Source organism: Hemiscyllium ocellatum, chromosome 12 (assembly GCF_020745735.1).
Source record: "Hemiscyllium ocellatum isolate sHemOce1 chromosome 12, sHemOce1.pat.X.cur, whole genome shotgun sequence".
NCBI classification, from domain to species: domain Eukaryota; kingdom Metazoa; phylum Chordata; class Chondrichthyes; order Orectolobiformes; family Hemiscylliidae; genus Hemiscyllium; species Hemiscyllium ocellatum.
In genome coordinates, this window is record NC_083412.1 from 23,960,208 (window position 1) to 23,979,708 (window position 19,501).

Here is a 19,501-nt window from a genome sequence, read left to right on the forward strand (position 1 = left end):
CCCATGCACCTGCCCACCCACCGTTCTTATAAGATGGAAAGGCATAGGATTGAAGATTTGTAAACACTCTGGTGAACTGCATTCACCTCAATATTACTGGCCTCATAGTTTTCAGGGTAACGTACAGGACAGAATCTTTAAACATGGCCCTTGGCTTTCTGTCTGTCCTTGTCTGTGCCCCCTCCCTGTCTGTCCCCCCCTCTCTCCCTGTCAGTGCTCTCTCTCTCTCTCTCCCTGTTTGTGCTCACTCCCTGTCTGTGCTCCCTCCCTGTATGTCCCCCTCTTTGTCCCTGTCTGTCCCCCTCTCTATCTCTGTCTGTGCTCACTCTCTGTCCCCTCTCTGTCCCCCTCTCTGCCCCTGTCTGTGCTCATTCTCTGTCCCCCTCTCTCTGTCCCCCTCTCTACCCCGGTCTGTGCCTCCTCTCTGTCCTGGTCTGTGCTCCCTGTCTGTCCCCCTTTCTGTCCCTGTCTGTGCTCCCTCTCTGTCCCGCTCTCTCTGTCCTGGTCTGTGCTCCCTCTGTCCCCCTCTCTGTCCCTGTCTGTGCTCACTCTCTGTCCCTGTCTGTCCCCCTCTCTGCCCCTGTCTGTGCTTATTCTCTGTCCCCCTCTCTGCCCCTGTCTGTCCCCCTCTCTGTCCCTGTCTGTGCTCACTCTCTGTCCTTGTCTGTGGTCCTTGTCTGTGCACCCTCTCTGTCCCTGTCTGTGCCTCCTTTCTGTCTGTGCTCCCTCTCTGTCCCCCTCTCTGTCCTGGTCTGTGCTCCCTGCCTATCCCTCTCTCTGTCCTGGGCTGTGCTCCGTCTCTGTCCCTGTCTGTGCTCCCTCTGTCCCCCTCTCTGTCCCTGTCTGTGCTTACTCTCTGTCCCCCTCTCTGTCCCTGTCTGTCCCCCTCTCTGTCCCTGTCTGTGCTCCCTCTGTCCCCCTCTCTGTCCCTGTCTGTGCTTACTCTCTGTCCCCCTCTCTGTCCCTGTCTGTGCTCCCTCTGTCCCCCCTCTGTCCCCCTCTCTGTCCCTGTCTGTGCTTACTCTCTGTCCCCCTCTCTGTCCCTGTCTGTCTCCCTCTCTGTCTCTGTCTTGCTCACTCTGTCCCCTGTCTGTGCTCATTCTCTGTCCCCCTCTCTGTCCCTGTCTGTGCTCCCTCTGTCCCCCTCTCTGTCCCTGTCTGTGCTCTCTCTGTCCCCCTCTCTGTCCCTTGCAACATATGTCTGGGAGCCACAGGATGCCTTCGAAGCAGATATCTGTGGATAGCAGACCCACTGCAGACTTGGCCTGCACTGCAGTGCTGTCTGAGGAAATGTGTTGTGGTTGAGATACTAAACTGATTCCTACCTTTCCCTGTCAGGGCGATGTGAGGGATCCCATGGCCCCATTTGAAGAGCAGGACCATTCCCCGTGATATTTATTCTTGGAACAATTACACCGAACAAGCACACGATCTGGTCAGCAATTGGGTGACAGCTTGTGGAGCACTGTTCTGCAGCAGCTCGCAGAGTTCAGAAACGGGCTGTGTTCGGAAATGGGTTCCGTTGGGTGTGAGGTGCTTGGCAACATCTTGGGCTGCTATCGGTCCAAGGCAGCGCTGGCTGCTCCTGCAGGAGAATGCATCACTGGGGAAAGGGACTGAGGTGGGTGGGCGCTGGGATTTGTACACAGTTGCTCAACTTTCCTTTACAGAAGAAAACAATGTAAAGTCAAGGTTGTAATTGTTGAAGTTGCCCAAGGCTGGCACATTGGCACTGGATCCTGACTTGTACTCATTCGCACTCACCCTCTCTCCTCTGTGTTCCCAGTTTGAAAATATTGCAGTTCCATCATGGGATTCAGATTCCTCCCTGTCTTTGGAACGTTCCCCAAGATTCCCGAATTCCTACATTTTCAGCACTTTGTGCATCCCCAGTTTTATTTGTTGCAGTATCACTGAGCAAGCCTTCAGCTGCCTGGCCCGGTACCTCCCTCCCAAAACATCCCTCGCCCTCTATCCCACTTCCCACCTCGGTGTTACTAAAACCCACCCAGCCTTTGCCAATCTGTTGTAACATCTCATCAGGTGCCTTGTATCAAGTTGTGTCTGTTTCACATTCCCTGCAAATGCCTTGCTGTGCTAAAGGTGCTCTGTTGTTGCAAGTTGTTGTTGCAATGGAATTCTGGAAGGTGTAAAAATAGATAAGTTCCCTGGGCCGGATGGGATTTATTCTTGGATTCTCTAGAAATCCAGGGAGGAGATTGGACAGCCTTTGGCTTTGATCTTTATGTCTTCATTTTTCAACAAAGCGAGTAGAGACAACCCTGGTAATTATAGACCAGAGAGCCTTACTTCAGTTGTGGGGAAAGTGTTGGAAAAGGTTATAAGAGATAGGATTCATAATCATCTAGTGAGGAATAAGTTGATGAGGGATAGTCAACACGGTTTTGTGAAGGGTAGCTCATGCCTCACAAACCTTATTGAGTTCTTTGAGACGGTGACCAAACAGGTGGATGAGAGTAAAGCGATTGATGTGGTGTATATATGGATTTCAGAAAAGTGTTTGATAAGGTTCCCCATGGTAGGCTATTGCACAAAATACAGAGGCATGGGGTTGAGAGTGATTTAGCGGTTCGGATCTGAAATAGGCTAGCTGAAAGAAGACAGGGTGCTAGTGGTTGGATATGTTCATCCTGGAGTTCAGTTACTAGTGGTGTACCACAAACGTGAGGTGATTCACTTTGGAAGGAGTAACAGGAATAAAGAGCACTGGGGTAACGGTAAAATTCTTGGTAATGTAGATGAGCAGAGAGATCTCGGTGTCCATGTACGTAGATCCCTGAAAGTTGCCACCCAGGTTGATTTGGGTTATTAAGAAGGCATATGGTGTGTTAGCTTTTATTGGTAAAGGGTTTGAGTTTCGGAGCCATGAGGTCATTCTGCAGCTGTACAAAACTCTGGTGCAGCCGCACTTGGTGTATTGCATACAGATCTGGTCAATGCGTTATAGGAAGGATGTGGAAGCTTTGGAAAGGGTTCAGAGGAGATTTACCAGAATGTGGCCTGGTATGGAGGGAAGGTCTTACAAGGAAAGGCTGAGGGAACTGAGGCTGTTTTTGTTAGAGAAAGGAAGGTTGAGAAGTGACTTAATTGAGATATATAAGATAATCAGAGGGATAGATAGGGAGGACAGTGAGAGCCTTTTTCCTCAGATGGTGATGGCTAGCACGAGTGGACATAGCTTTGAATTGAGGGGTAATGGATATAGATTAGAATCCCTACAGTGTGGAAACAGGCCCTTCAGCTCAACCCGACCCTCTGAACAGTAACCCACCCAGACCCATTTCCCTCTGACTAATGCACCTAACACTATGGACAATTTTAGCATGGCCAATTCACCTAACCTGCACATCTTCAGACTGTGGGAGGAAACTGGAGCACCCAGAGGAAACCCACGCAGACACAGGGAGAATGTGCAAACTCCACACAGTCACCCGAGGCTGGAATCGAACCCGGTTCCCTGGCGCTGTGAGACATCAGTGCTAGCCACTGAGACACCGTGCTGCCCATATTGGACAGATGTCAGAGGTAGTTTCTTTAGTCAGAGAGTAGAAGGGGCGTGGAACGCACAGCCTGCAACAATAATAGACTCACCATCCTTGACATTTGAATGGTCATTGGATAAACATATGGATGAAAATGGAATAGTGTAGGATATATAGGCTTCAGATTGGTTCCACAGGTCAGCGCAACATCCAGGGCTGAAGGGCCTGTACAGCGCTGTAATGTTCTATGGTTGATTGAAGAAATAGGATTCTCATAAAAGAGACATCCTTGTCGCCCATGAGGACAGAATGACAAGAATACCAACTCCGAAGGAGCAAGACATTTTATACTGCATGAGACAAGGCTGATGATTGCTTTGCTTTGTAAGTGAACTCCAGTGCATCGTGATGTCGAGTTGGGGATGACTGAGGCGCAAACATTGGCTGAATTTCAAAGCGAGCAAGTTGAAGCTGGTTTTCAAGACATTGCTGAAGGGAATGTGGCTGTACCCCAATGTTGTGTTCAGATTACCCGGCAACGCTCAAATATTCCAACAGCAGATAAAGCTGGCTGTTTCATGTTGCTTTTGTTTAGTAGCAATGCAAATGTTATTCTCCAATAACTAGATAGTACAGCCAAGGCAAAGAAGTTGCAAACGAGTAATATGGTATGTGAATTTCAGTGCTGGTGTGATGTCCTAATGACTGACTGACTGTATCAACCAGCACATCCCTTTGGCTGTTCGCAACAGGCAGGATCCTGATCGTAGTCGATCAGCCTGCACAAATGGTGGACAGCACTCATTAAATAATCCCAACTGGATTGCAATAACACCATTCTGGCTCCCAGTGTTTAGATTAGATTAGATTACTTACAGTGTGGAAACAGGCCCTTCAGCCCAACAAGTCCACACCGACCCGCCGAAGCGCAACCCACCCATACCCCTACATTTACCCCTTACCTAACACTACAGGCAATTTAGCATGGCCAATTCACCTGACCTGCACATCTTTGGACTGTGGGAGGAAACCGGAGCACCCGGAGGAAACCCACGCAGACACGGGGAGAACGTGCAAACTCCACACGGTCAGTCGCCTGAGGCGAGTGTGATTCCTTCCTGCTGAATGAAGGTACGTGCATTCATCGACAGGATCTGACCCATTGCAAACAGAAAAACAAGTCGACGCATTTGCATCGTTTTTAATTAAACCAAGCTTGGGGAAGGAACAGCCATTCCCCGACACATTACCCCCGGCAATGTCATTATCAACCACAGCCAACCTGACTTCAGAGAAAAGCTTGGCAATTAACTATTCCTCGCTGCAGAGCCCCAGGCAACATTTTTGCTCATTATCATGTGGTATGAATTATTTTGAGATTTGGTATTCTTGTGATTCTGTCCTGACAAGTGTAAGACAAAAGCAGAGTCCTTTTACTTGCAGTAATACCCGAGCGTTGTACAAACAAGCAATGGAATTTTCTCATCGATATAACCTGCTCTCAAATTTTTAAAAAGTGAAGGAGAGTTAAATATGGCCCTCCCTCTCCAGCCTGCTGCTGTTAGAATCTTCCCTGGAGTTTTAACCCAAGTGCTCCGATCAGGAATAGGTGTTGGTATTCTTGTGCAGTTGACTGAGTGTCTCCTTGGGTTTTTGTGATGGAATTTAGCACAGGGACCCTGTCAAGACAGAGGCAAAAAGATCAGTGAAGAGCGTTTCAATCTAGGTTTTGTAACCTTCTCTTCTAATGTTCACCTGACTGGCCTTCCATCTTTCAATTTTAAAATGGAGTTCAAATCTGCCCCACAAGCCTTTGAGACCTCTGTTTCTCTCCACCTCGCTCCTCTTGAGTATCCCCTGATGTATTGGCCTTGCCAGCAGGACCCTAAATTTGTTAGTCTAAACCTCTGTGCCTTTCTCTCTGGCTCCTTCCATAGGGTGTGCAGCCAGAAGTCGTGGTGCACATTGGCACCAACGACATAGGTAGTAAGAGGGGTGGGGAGGTCATTCAAGAACTCAGGGAGTTAGGCTCGAAGCTAAAAGCTAGGACAGACAGAGTCGTCATCTCTGGGTTGTTGCCGGTGCCACGTGACAGTGAGGCAAGAAATAGGGAGAGAGTGCAGTTGAACGCGTGGCTGCAAGGATGGTGTAGGAGGGAGGGCTTCAGGTATTTGGAAAATTGGACTGCATTCTGGGGAAGGTGGGACCTGTACAAACAGGACGGGTTGCACCTGAACCAGAAGGGCACCAATATTCTGGGGAGTAGGTTTGCTAGCACTCTTCGGGGGGGTTTAAACTAATTTGGCAGGGGGATGGGATCCAGACTTGTAGTCCAGCAAGTAAGCTAGCTGTGTTTCAGGATGTCCAAGAATGTAGTGAGGCTGTGGAGAACGTAGCACTGACAGGGAATACTTGCAGACACAGAGATGGGCTCAAGTGCGTATACTTCAACGCAAGAAGTATCAGAAATAAGGTGAGTGAACTTAAGGCATGGATCGGTACCTGGGACTATGATGTGGCCATCACGGAAACGTGGATAGATGAGGGACAGGAATGGTTGTTGGAGGTTCCTGGTTACAGATGTTTCAGTAAGATTAGGGAGGGTAGTAAAAAAGGAGGGGGGTGGCATTGCTAATTAGAAATGGTATAACGGCTGCAGAAAGGAAGTTTGAGGGGGATCTGCCTTTGGAGGTAGTATGGGCTGAAGTCAGAAATAGGAAAGGTGCAGTCACCTTGTTGGGTGTTTACTATAGGCCCCCCAATAGCAGCAGAGATGTGGAGAAACAGATTGGGAAACAGATTTTGGAAAGGTGCAGAAGCCACAGGGTCGTAGTCATGGGTGACTTCAACTTCCCAAATATTGATTGGAAGCTCTTTAGATCAAGTAGATTGGATGGGGTGGTGTTTGTGCAGTGTGTCCAGGAAGCTTTTCTAACTCAGTATGTAGATTGTCCAACCAGAGGGGAGGCCATATTGGATTTGGTACTCGGTAATGAGCCGGGACAAGTGATGGGCTTGTTAGTGGGTGAACATTTTGGTGATGGTGACCACAATTCTGTGACTTTCACCTTGGCCATGGAGAGAGATAGGTGCGCACAACAGGGTAGATTTTACAATTGGGGGAAGGGAAATTATGATGCTGTAAGACAGGATTTGAGGAGCATAAGTTGGGAGCATAGGCTGTCAGGGAAAGATGTGGTGGAAATGTGGAACTTTTTCAAGGAGCAGATACGACGTGTCCTTGATATGTATGTACCTATCAGGCAGGAAAGAAATGGTCGTGTGAGGGAGCCTTGGTTGACGAGGGAGGTTGAATGTCTAGTAAAGAGGAAGAAGGAGGCTTACATAAGGTTGAGGAAACAGGGTTCAGACAGAGCAGTGGAGGTATACAGGATAGCCAGAAGGGACCTGAAGAAAGGGATTAGGAGAGCTAAGAGAGGGCATGAAAAATCCTTGGCGGATAGGATCAAGGATAACCCCAAGGCATTTTATGCGTATGTGAGAAACATGAGAATGACGAGAACGAGGGTAGGTCCGATCAAGGACAGTAGTGGGAGATTGTGTATTGAGTCGGAAGAGATAGGAGAGGTCTTGAACGAGTACTTTTCTTCAGTATTTACGAACGAGAGGGACGGTATTGTTGAAGAGGAGAGTGTGAAATGGACTGGTAAGCTAGAAGAGATACTTGTTAGGAAGGAAGATGTGTTGGACATTTTGAACAACTTGAGGATAGATAAGTCCCCCGGGCCTGACGGGATATATCCTAGGATCATGTGGGAAGCAAGAGAGGAAATTGCAGTACCGTTGGCAATGATCTTTTCGTCTTCACTGTCAACGGGGGTGGTACCAGGGGACTGGAGAGTAGCGAATGTTGTGCCCCTGTACAAAAAAGGGAATAGGGATAACCCCGGGAATTACAGGCCAGTTAGTCTTACTTCTGTGGTAGGCAAAGTAATGGAAAGGGTACTGAGGGATAGGATTTATGAGTATCTGGAAAGACACTGCTTGATTAGGGACAGCCAGCACGGATTTGTGAAGGGTAGGTCTTGCCTTACAAGTCTTATTGAATTCTTTGAGGAGGTGACCAAGCATGTGGATGAGGGTAGAGCAGTGGATGTAGTGTACATGGATTTTAGTAAGGCCTTTGATAAGGTTCCGCATGGTAGGCTTATGCGGAAAGTCAGGAGGCATGGGATAGAGGGAAACTTGGCCAATTGGATTGAAAACTGGCTAACTGGTCGAAGTCAGAGAGTGGTGGTAGATGGTAAATATTCAGCCTGGAGCCCAGTTACAAGTGATCAGTTCTGGGTCCTCTGCTGTTTGTAATTTTTATTAATGACTTGGATGAGGGAGTCGAATGGTGGGTCAGTAAATTTGCAGATGATACGAAGATTGGTGGAGTTGTGGACAGTGAGGAGGGCTATTGTCGGCTGCAAAGGGACTTAGATATGATGCAGAGCTGGGCTGAGGAGTGGCAGATGGAGTTCAACCCTGCCAAGTGTGAGGTTGTCCATTTTGGAAGAACAAATAAGAATGCGGAATACAGGGTTAACGGTAGGGTTCTTAGTCAGGTGGAGGAACAGAGGGATCTTGGGGTCTATGTACGTAGATCTTTGAAAGCTGCCACTCAGGTGGATAGAGCTTGTAAGAAGGCCTATGGTGTATTAGCGTTCATTAGCAGAGGGATTGAATTCAAGAGTCGTGAAGTGATGTTGCAGCTGTACAGGACTTTGGTTAGGCCACATTTGGAGTACTGTGTGCAGTTCTGGTCACCTCACTTTAGGAAAGATGTGGAAGCTTTGGAGAGGGTGCAGAGAAGATTTACCAGGATGTTGCCTGGAATGGAGAATAGGTCGTACGAGGACAGGTTGAGAGTTCTTGGCCTTTTCTCGTTGGAACGGCGAAGGATGAGGGTTGACTTGATAGAGGTTTATAAGATGATCAGAGGAATAGATAGAGTAGACAGTCAGAAACTTTTTCCCCGGATACAACAGAGTATTACAAGGGGACATAAATTTAAGGTGAAGGGTGGAAGATATAGGGGAGATGTCAGGGGTGGGTTCTTTACCCAGAGAGTGGTGGGGGCATGGAATGCGCTGCCCGTGGCAGTGGTAGAGTCAGAATCATTGACGACCTTTAAGCGGCAATTGGATAGGTACATGGGTGGGTGCTTAATCTAGGATAGATGTTCGGCACAACATCATGGGCCGAAGGGCCTGTTCTGTGCTGTATTGTTCTATGCTCTATGTTCTATGCTCTATGTTCTATGTTCTATGCTCTTTAAAATCTGTGTCTTTAGACACGTTTTTGATCACCTCCCCTAATTTCTCAATATTTAGCTCAGCGTACGTTCCTTTGTCTGTTTATTTTCCCATGATGTACCATGCTTTGCTACATGCAAGGTGCTGTATAAATGCAAGTTGCTAAATCTTGGAATCCATGCAGTAAAGTTAAACGTCCTTGTTCTGTTTAATTTGTGACTGTGTCCATTTGTTAGTAGAAACAGATCTTGTATTTCTGATTCAGAATATATCCTTTTATAAAACAAAAGGTGCCTTTCAGCTTCCAGCCATAGCATTACACAGCTCAGAAACAGACCCTTCGGTCTAACTTGTCCATTCCAACCAGATACCACAATCATCCCATTTGCCAGCATTCAGCCCTTATCCCTTCCTGTTCATATCCTCATCCAGATGCCTTTTAAACTTTATAGTTGTACCAGCCTTCACCACTTACTCTGGCAGCTCATTCCATACACGTACCACCCTCTGCATGAAAAAATTGCCTCTCAGATCTCTTTTATATCTTTCCCCTCTCCCCTGAAACTTATGTCTTCCAGTATTGGGCTCCCCCACCCCAGGGAAAAGATCTCGACTAGTTACCCTGTCCATGTCCCTCATGATTTTATTAACCTCTTTAAAGTCACCCCTCAGCCTTCGATGCTCCAGGGGGAACAGCCCCAGTCTGTTCAGCCTCTCCCTATAGATCAGATCCCTGGCAACATCCTTGTCGATCTTTTCTGAACCCTCTAAAGTTCCACAACATCCTTTAGCAGGGAGCCGCAATTCCGAAAGTGACTTGTACTGTCCAAATATGACATCCCAACTCCTGTGCTCAGTGCACTGACCAATGAAGGCAAGGGTGCCAAATGCCATCTTCACCAGCCTGCCTACCTGTCACGCCACTTTCAAGGAACTATGCACCCCCCCTTCCAGTCCGACAAAATGTAAGATCACATTCACTGCCTGAACCAGACCTCTGGGACGTGGAGTCTGTCAGTTTGACCCTTGGTGTGAAATCCTGTGACGAAGGATGTTTTGAGGAGTTGAACCAATCAGCATGAAAGAATGCGAATTGGAATATCGGATTAATGTGCTGGAGCTACCACCGAAGCAAGGGGAAAGTTGGAAATTCCTATCAGGGGACTGTTGACGGAAGTCATTGCTCTTGGGTGATTAACTGCATTAGGAAAATTCCTTTCAAGGACAGATGGCACGTGGTCTGATTGTTAGCGCTGAAGGTTTGGATGCTGGAAGCTGTGTTTAATTGTGAAACACATTCAGTCATAAGTAGGAGGATTTTAGACTCTTTCTCCCCCCCCCTCCCCCCCCACCCCCATGCCTGTGGGCTACATCTGGTTTTGTGTTGATAACAGCAACAGCATTTACGCAGCAGCTATAACATGGTAAGGTGCCTCCAGGTGCTTCGCAGAGACGTTATGAGATGTTTTTGTTAATCATGTCAGTATAATTTGAGATGTGGGTGTCACTGGCTAGGTCAGCCTAGTCCTGGTCGACCTTGTTATTAGGAAGGGAGATCAAGGATCGTGACCTAACGACCGTGATGTAATGGCCATCTACTTGGAGAGGAACTTGGGGCCCCACGCATTGGCTGCCATATCCTCCAAGGTGATAGAGGTCATGGGTGATGCTGTTGGAGGAGCCTGGGTAATTCAATGCAATGTCTCTGGTACACACTGTGCGTCATGGTGTAGGTTGTCAAAGTTGAAGGTGGGGATAGGGTGCCAATCTAGAGGGGATGCTTTTTTTGGATGTTGTTGAGTTTCTTGATTGTTGTTGCAGCTGCCCTATCCAGGCTGGTGGGGAGTATTCCATCAGAATCCTAAACTCACTACAGAATATCCAGCCTCCGGCCTGCCCTTGTTCTCACAGTATTTCGATGGTTGGTCTCGTTGAGATTCTGGTCGATTGTAGGGGGTTGATAGTGGGGGGAATTCAGTAGTGGTGATGCCACTGAATGTTAAGGGGTGAATCCCTTTTTCAAAGAGGATTGTTGCTCAGAACTTGCATACTGGGAATTTAGCTTGGCAGCTATCAGCCCAAGCCTGGGTATCATCTAGGTCTTGTTGTCGGAAGCTCGCGAAGTGATCGCTGGGCCCCTTGCTGAGATATTTGTGTCATTGATAGTCACAGGCAAGGTGCCGGAAGACGGGAGGTTGGTTAACGTGGTGCCGCTATTTAAGAAAGGTGGTAAGGACAAGCCAGGGAACTATAAACCAGTGTGCCTGACGTGAGTGGTGGGCAAGTTGTTAGAGGGAATCCTGGTGGACAGGATTTACACACATTTGGAAAGGCAAGGACTGATTAAGGGATAGAGCGTGGCTTTGTGCGTAGGAAATCATGTCTCACAAAATTGATTGAGTTTTTTGAAGAAGTAAAAAAGAGGATTGATGAGGGCAGAGTGGTGGACGTGATCTATATGGACTTCAGAAAGGCGTTCAACAAGGTTCCTCATGGGATACTGGCTAATAAGATTAGATCTCATGGAATACCAGGACAACTAGCCATTTAGATACAGAACTGGCTCAAAGGTAGAAGAAAGAGGGTGGTGGTGGAGACTTAGAGACTCTGAAAGACTGGAGACCTGTGACCAGTGGAGTGCCACAAGGATCAGTGCTGGGTCCTGTACTTTTCGTCATTTTTATAATTGATTTGGATATGAACATAGGAGGTATAGTTAGTAAGTTTGCAGATGACACCAAAATTGGAGGTGTAGTGGACAGCAAAGGAGGTTACTTCAGATTATAACAGGATCTTGTTCAGATGAGCCAATGGGCTGAAGAGTGGCAGATGGAGTTGAATTTAGATAAATGTGAGGTGCTGCATTTTGGGAAAACAAATCTTAGCAGGACTTATACACTTAATGGTAAGGTCCTGGGGAGTGTTGCTGAACAAAGAGACCTTGGAGTGCAGGTTCGTAGCTCTTTGAAAGTAGAGTTGCAGGTAGATAGGATAGTGAAGAAGGCGTTTGGTATGCTTTCCTTTATTGGTCAGAGTATTGAGTACTGGAGTTAGGCAGTCATGTTGTGGCTGTATAGGACGTTGTTTAGACATTTTGGAAATATAAAAGGATGCTGCCAGGGTAGGAGGATTTGAGCTACAGGGAGAGGCTGAACGGGCTGGGGCAGTTTTCCCTGGAGCATCAGAGGCTGAGGGGTGACCTTTTAGAGGTTTATAAAATCATGAGGGGCATGAATAAGGTCTTTTCCCTGAGTTGGAGGAGTCCAGAACTAGAGGGCATAAGTTTAGGGTGAGAGGGGAAAAATTTAAAACGGACCTAAGGGACAATATTTTCACATAGAGGACTGTGCGTGTATGGAATGAGCTGCCAGAGGAAATTGCAACCTTTAAAAGGCATCTGAATGAACAGGAAGGTTTTGGAGGGATATGGACTGGGTGCTGACAGGTGCGACTAGGTTAGAATATCTGGTAGGCATGGATGAATTGGATCGAAGGGTCTATTTCTGTGCTGTACATCTCTATGACTAAATCAGAGTTGACCCTTCCTTGAAACATTACTCTGATTTCTTCCTGCTGATGCTGCCAGAGCTACTGAGCTTCTCCAGTAATTTTTGTCTGTGTTTCTCATTTCTATCCTCCGCAGTTCTCTTAATTATTCTTTAATTAAGATTGTTCCTTGCTGTTGATGCCGAGCATGGGGGAGGGAATGGTGAATGCTTTCAGCTCCAATGACTTTTCCCGGCCTTCAGGGGGAGCTCCTGGACCACAGCTTGAATGTCACCATCTGCTGGGGAGGGAACGGTCCTGTCCACCCAACATTCAGATCAATTGAAGATTGTTTGCCTTTTTATCCCAACCTGCCCCCGAAGGTGGAGCCGTTCAGAACAACAGATAGGGCTACGCTTCTGACCTAGTGCAGCAGCATGCTTGTGGACATGGTACTGAGGGCTAGTCCAGGCCTGAGTCTGTCTTGTGCTAAAAGAACTGAATTTAGCTGGGGCATGGATTGAGATTAGGACAGGCTAAGGGAGAGTAGTGTCCTCCAGGTTCTCGGATCTATCTAATGTGGAGACCTTGTTTGTGCTTGTTATGGTCAATGGCAGTGTTGTGATGTAGCCACTTTGCTCTCAGCATCATCCAACATTACCCAACACTAAGGATAATGACTAGATTATCTGTTTTCAGTGATGTTCCTTGATAGATGTATTTTATCTTGGACTTCAAGAGATCTCCCCTATTTTCCTTGGAATATCCAAGAGGACAAATGCAAATTTTAACCTCTTGTGTGAAAGGTGGTATTGGAGGCCGTGCAACCCTCCCTCAATATTGTGCTGACCCTGTCAGTGCGGATGTAATTTTCAGCTCCCGGGAGTCTTGACCTATCTTGTTCATAGACAGGGGTGTTACCAATTTAGCTACAGCCGACACTTGAACAGAGGCAGCTGAGGCGTGCCATGTGTGAGAGAGTGATTTCAGAGCAGCCAATTCTGGAACTGCCCGAGGATGACAGCTGAGTGAAGCTTTGCAAGCGGACAGCAAATAGCCACCAAGTGGATGAAGTGAATTCCTCTGTGAACAGCCAGTGGTAACAAGGCTACAAATTGAGAAAGAATGAGATAAGACCTGAGAAGGTGTCAGTGGGAGTCCCAGTGGTTACTTTCAAGTGCCTTGATGTTGCTAAACAGCATTGGGCTTTTAGTTTTGTTCTGTGCACCAGCTGTTCTCTCGCATGTTAAAAGTGAAGGGCAGCTCACATTTTTCTGTACACAGGCTGGCCTCCCGCATATTAAAAGACAAGGATAGCTCACCAGGATAAGTGAGGACTGGATCGGTTACATGGAGCAGGAGCTTGTGCAGATGGTGTTTGGAGTGATCGGAGGGAGGGATTGAGGATTTATACTTCCCCCTTCCCTGGATGGAACATGACCTACTGCAGCCCATGGGTCAGCTTGTGATCACATTGATTTGGAAAGCAGCTATTGTCATGGTTTGACAAAGAGGTGGAGCAGAGTGTTGGTTGGAGGTGGAGACAAGTACTTACTGTGTTTACAAAGCAGCTTTGTGTGACCTTGCTAGGTCAGCACTTTTAATTTCTGTTAATCTATGCATAAGTATGAGCTGAGCCCCTGACCCAGAGGCTGTTGCAGAGATCTTTCTTCACTCAGAGGTCATACTTCACCCCTTCTGTTAACAGAAATGCCTCAGCTTGTGTTCAGATTGCAGTCTTAGAAAGTATCTGAGAGGACTGGCGTGGTGCCCTAGTGGTTAGCACTGCTGCCTCACAGTGCCAGAGTCCTGGGTTTGATTCCAGCCTTGAGTGACTTTCTGTGTGGAATTTGCACATTCTCACCATGTCTGTGAGGGTTTTCTCCAGGTGCTCTGGTTTCCTCCCACAGTCCAATGATCTGCAGGTTAGGTGGATTAGCCATGAGAAATGCAGGGTTACAGGAATAGGGTGGAGTGCTGTTCAGAGGTTGGGTGCAGACTTGATGGGCTGAATGGCCTTTTCTCACACTGTTGGGATTGTATGATTCTATGAACCAGAGCAAAAGATTTCTGTGATGTTGACACTGTCACATTGTTTGTAGAGAGAATGACTTGCATTTGTCTCGCACCCTCTGCAATCTCAGGTCATTACATTCTATAGCAAGTGAGATACTTTCTGAAGCATAGACTCTGTTGTAAGGTAAAAAAAAATGCAGCAGCCCATATGGATACAGCAAATAAGTTTGAGACAGTCTCTTCTAGGTGTTTTGAGAAGTAGAAATATTCACCTGGGGAACAAGTTTGGTTTTAGAATTAGTGCCTTGGAATCTTTTCTATTAGGAGGAGAAAGTGAGGTCTGCAGATGCTGGAGATCAGAGCTAAAAATGTGTTGCTGGAAAAGCGCAGCAGGTCAGGCAGCATCCAAGGAACAGGAAATTCGATGTTTCGGGCATAAGCCCTTCCTGATGAAGGGCTTATGCTCGCAATCTTTTCTATTACCTTGGATTAAAATTTCATCCAAAAGCTGGCACCTCCTACAGTGCAGCATGTAGCTTGCAGCTCTGTTCTCATCTCTGACCTGCTGCCTATTACCAAATGACAAACTGCAAGACTTCTAAGAGAGTGGTATTGATAGTCTTGTGATCCAACAATAGTGGCAAGTTGAATAGTGTTTCACCCAACTTTGTGCATTGTAGTCATTGAATACTCCAGTGCACTTGCAATGACAGACAACACATTCTGGTCTGGCAGTTCAATAATTTTTTCGATGCACGTTGCTGGAAGAGAGCCTCTGATCATGGAAAAAGGGGTGGAAAATAGGGAGCTACCCCGGTCATTCTCTCATCAGCCAGTCAATATTCTGTCAATTTCCAGACGATGAGATGGAGAGATCGAATACAATTTTTTTAAGAAAGATAATCACTTGTTAATGGTCCTTAACAGGGTGCTTTTAACAAATGTTTAAACTAATAGATTTAACTAATAAAGATAAGCAAGGATAATTCTGTAGAGCAGTACTGAAGGAGTGCTGCACTGACAAAGATAACAGGTCCTTCAGTGGGATGTTCAGCTGATACCATGTCTGCTCTTTCAAGTTGACCTGCAAAATGTGAAGCGAGAGGCTGTCTCTTAATGTCTAAAACTGAACATTCAAAGGAAAGCCTGGTTTCCCCCACTTCATCTCACAGTTGGGAAAGACACTGCTTCCACTTTGTGGAAGGGTGAGGTGGAGCCCTCTGGAAGAAGTAAACACGGCGAGGGAGCACTCACTGAAAGACAGGACACGAAGAAGCTCAGAGGAAGAGAAGGATCATGCGATGCTTGTCCACAAATCCCTGAAGGACAGGTTAATAGGGTGGTTAGGAAAACAGATGGAGCCTTTATCAGTCAATGCGTAGATTGTATGAACAGAGAGGTCATATTTGAGCTGTGCAGAATTTTGGTTAGGCCACAGCTAGAGTATTGTGTGCAGATCTGGTCCCCACACTATAAGAAGGATTTGACTGTATGCAGTGGGTGCAAAGGAGCTTCACCAGGATGTTGCCAGAGTGGAGCCTTTCAACGATGAAGAGAGGTTGGATAAGCTCAGACTGTTTTCCTTGGAGCAGGGAAGGTTGGAGGTGAACCTGATAGATGTGGATAAGATTACAAGGAGCGGGTGAATAGAAAGCAGCTGTTCCTCTTAGTTGAAGGGTCAGCAACAAGGAGCCATGATTATAAAGTGAACAGCAGGAGGTTTAGAGGGTATTTCAGGAGAAGAAATTTCACCCAGAGGGTGGTATGAATCTGGAAGGTACTACCCAAGAGGGACATTGAGGACTTGGATGGGCACTTGACCGGGGGAACAACTTGGGTTTTAGAATTAGTGCCTTGGAATCTTGTATAGTAGCTTGGTTTAAAATTTCATCCAAAATCTGGCACCTCCTACAGTGCAGCACGTCAGCTTGGAGATAGCTCCCCCTAGAAGAGACTGTTTCAAGGTTATTTGCTGTATATGTATGAACTGCTGCATTTTGTACCTTACTTTCTGAAGCCTGGACTCAGTTGTATCTCATTGGCAATGGAATATAATGGTCTGAGATTGCAGAGGGTGCTAGACAAATACAAGTCATTCTCTCTTCAAACAATGGGATAATATTCAAGGCTGAGGGAAACGAGAGTTAATTTAGTGTAATTTTGGAGGTATAGACTCAATGGTACAAAGGGACTCTTCTATACTGTGTAATTCTAAATGCAAAGAAATTCTCCCAGCATCATGGCCAATATTCATCCTTCCACTTAACTGATCGATTCAGTGCTGCTGACTACAATTCCAAAATATAAGTAATTGGTTATAAGTCTTTCTCTATCCCCATCTCTCTCTTTCTCTTTCAGTGTTTCAATCTCTCTCTCTCTCTCCCCCTTTCTCTTTGTGTGTGTCTCTCTCTCCTGTCTTTCCCCGTGTCTCTCTCTTTCTCTCTGTGTCTCTCTCTCTATATCTTTCTGTCTGTCTCTCTCTCTCTCTCTGTGTTTCTATCTCTCTTTCTCTCTCCCTATTCTCTCTCTCTCTCCCTCTGTTTCTGTCTCTCTCTCTCTCTCTCTCTCTCTCTGTGTTGCTTTAACTGGTGTGTTCAGTCCTTTCCAGGTTGTAGTGCAGTCTGTGCAGCTGGTGCCCAGGTGTAACTCCCTCCGCTGTGCTGTTTACACACACACACACACACACACACACACACACACTGAGATTACGATGGCCTCTGTGTGTCGGGCCTTCAGGTTTCCATGGCAGCCTTTTACATCAGCTGGCCTTGGGCAGTGCCTATTGGGTGACAGCGGCAGTGAGTTGCAGAAGCCGAGGTGTAAATGGTTCAGGAACCGAGGCCGGCGAACTGGGAGAGAAATGCTGTGAGTCACCTCGGCTGCTGGGTGCACTGGAGAGGAATACCCAGGGTGGAGGGCAGGAGGGGGACACAGTACCAAACATGCAGCATCGTGACATTGGTCTGGTTTTGTTTACAAATGTTGTTCTTGGCTCTGCTTGCTGAGGCCTTGAGAGTCAGGAGCAAGTATTTCAGCAGTGTTGTTTGAGGAGGAGAGCAAAGGTCAGACTGCCTGAGGACGATTAGTGAACCGGTTTAGTGCATTGGGTCTACTCAGCCCCTGTCCTCCACCATTCACTAAGACCATGGTTGGTCTCATCATTGAAAATTCCTGATAACCTTGCATCCATTTGCTCGTTAAGAGTCTACCCCTGCTTTAAAAAGATTCAAAACTGCCTCCACTGCTTCTTGAGGAAGAGAGTTTCAAAGATTTGTAATCCCCTCCTAAATGAAATTCTCCCTGTCCTAATTGGGCAAACTGCTGATTTTTAAATAATGATGGCTCATTGTTACCTCATTCCAATCAGAAGATGACCCACGCCAATATACTGCCCTTGAAATGTAAACTATGCAATGTCTGTCTTAATTTGTGAATATTCATTATTGCAAGTTTAGGTTTTGTGTTTTCTGAACTAGTAACTGGTAAGTTTTCTATGTGCTGAATGTGGAAATGTTTCTGCAGCCATGGTGATTTCTTGTAAATCGACTTTTGAGACCTGGCTTTAGGGTTTCTATGTGTTACTAATGGACTTGTAATTATTCTTGATTGTTTTGTGGTTTGGTAAGATAAGTAATAGGGTCTCAAGGTTTGTTAGTCTTCAGAAATGTCTTTCTAACCCTAAGGTACACTGCAAAGCTTAGACAGGGTGACTTTTGCACTAGAATTTTTACTTTAAGGTTTGGGCATTCTTTGAATTAGGACAGGTGTACAGAGCAGTGCTCCTGAGAAGGGAAAACTATTGAAAGACTAGATATTCTTGTATTGACAAGTTACTGTTAGTCCAAGACCAGAATTGTTGGGTTAAAACGCTGAAAAGGTTACTTAAAGCAGATCACATTTAAGCAGATGTATAATAGCTCCAGTGAGAAGCTATCTACAGTTCTAGACTAAAAGTTGAAGTCACAGGTGACTTAAATCTCAATAAGGTAACAGATGTAACAATTCTGATGTGAGTATTGTATGAGTGGTGTTTCAGTGTACTGTACCAGGGGTGTATTTTGGGTACAGTACAAAAGCTGTTTTGTTTTAATTTATGACAGAGCACTTTGAGATTAATGAAATTATACTTTTCTGCTGCAATCAAAATCTTTGCATCTGTATTATAATTAGATGGTTTGGTTTATTGTTCTTCACCTTCGTTTCTCTTGTTCATAAACTTCTGTTTTATTGTTAACAATATCTGCAGCATTACATGTTTAAGCTTCAGTGAGAGACCCACTTTGTTAAAACCAAAACAAATGAATATATGATCTATCAAGCCAGGTTCCTGCCTTGGATCTGACTTGTCCAGAACTAACATTAGCTGGGATCCATCATGAGCTTTTATTATCTGTAATAACCTTTGGATGTAGCAGGTTTGAGGTGTGATGCTACCCATCTGCCCTCTCTGGTGGGTGTAGAAGATGCCATTATTTCTCCCTCAGTTTCTCACTTCTAGACAGAGGTGCATGTCATGCACACACTGGCCTGCTGTGTTTCCCTGTGTGATAACTCTGACTGCACTTTGTAAGAGCCACACTGGACAGAAAACACTTTGACTCTGGCTCACAGCCTCAACACATCCCATTGAGTCAAACAGCACAGAAACCGACCCTTTGGTCCATCCAGTCCATGCCGTCCCATTTTCCCAGACTAACCAAGTCCCACCTGCCTGTGCTTGGCCCATATCCCTCCGAACCTTTCTTAGTCGTGAACTTATCCAAGCATCTGCTACCTACATTCATCACTTCCTCCGGAAGCTCATTCCTCACACGAACTGCTCTCTGCAAAAGAAAAAATATGCTGCAAGTCCTGAAATCCCCCACCCTGGGAACAAGACACCCGCCATTAACTCCATCTATACCCCTCATGATTTTATAAACTCCTGTAATGTTGCCTCTCAATCTCTTACACTGCAGTGAGAAAAAAGGTTCCAACCTCTCCTTAATACTCTAATGCTGCAGTGTTGGTATCGCTCTTCTGAGTCCTCTCCAGCTTGATAGTATCCTTCTTATAACAGGGTGACCAGAACTGGGTACAGTGGCTGTTTAAATGCAAGAGCTGTCTTCTGTGGTAATCCTTTTGGGCGTTATTACCAGATCGGTTCAACTTAATTTATTGCCGTGGAGTTTGAGATCCCAACCTGTGGGACATGGGCCAAGTTTCCAAACAGCCTGCCCTGACAGGAGGGAAGAA

General features: G+C 46.3%; 1 protein-coding gene across 8 annotated transcripts in view; it reads left to right on the forward strand.

Annotated features, from left to right (window-relative positions):
• shroom2a (shroom family member 2a) overlaps positions 1-19,501 on the forward strand; it is a 219,124-nt gene that overhangs the window by 115,000 nt on the left and 84,623 nt on the right. The window contains exon 1 of one of the 8 annotated variants that reach the window (XM_060833410.1): positions 10,183-10,188. The exons of 6 other annotated variants lie outside the window; for them this stretch is intronic. Coding sequence is in view for 1 of the 2 variants with exons in the window: in XM_060833409.1 (XP_060689392.1) it covers positions 17,127-17,131 (5 nt within the window). In the remaining variant the exon portion in view is untranslated. Of the gene's footprint in view, positions 1-10,182; positions 10,189-17,089; positions 17,132-19,501 lie in introns of those variants that run through there. One more of the 8 variants, XM_060833409.1, reaches the window with a different exon arrangement.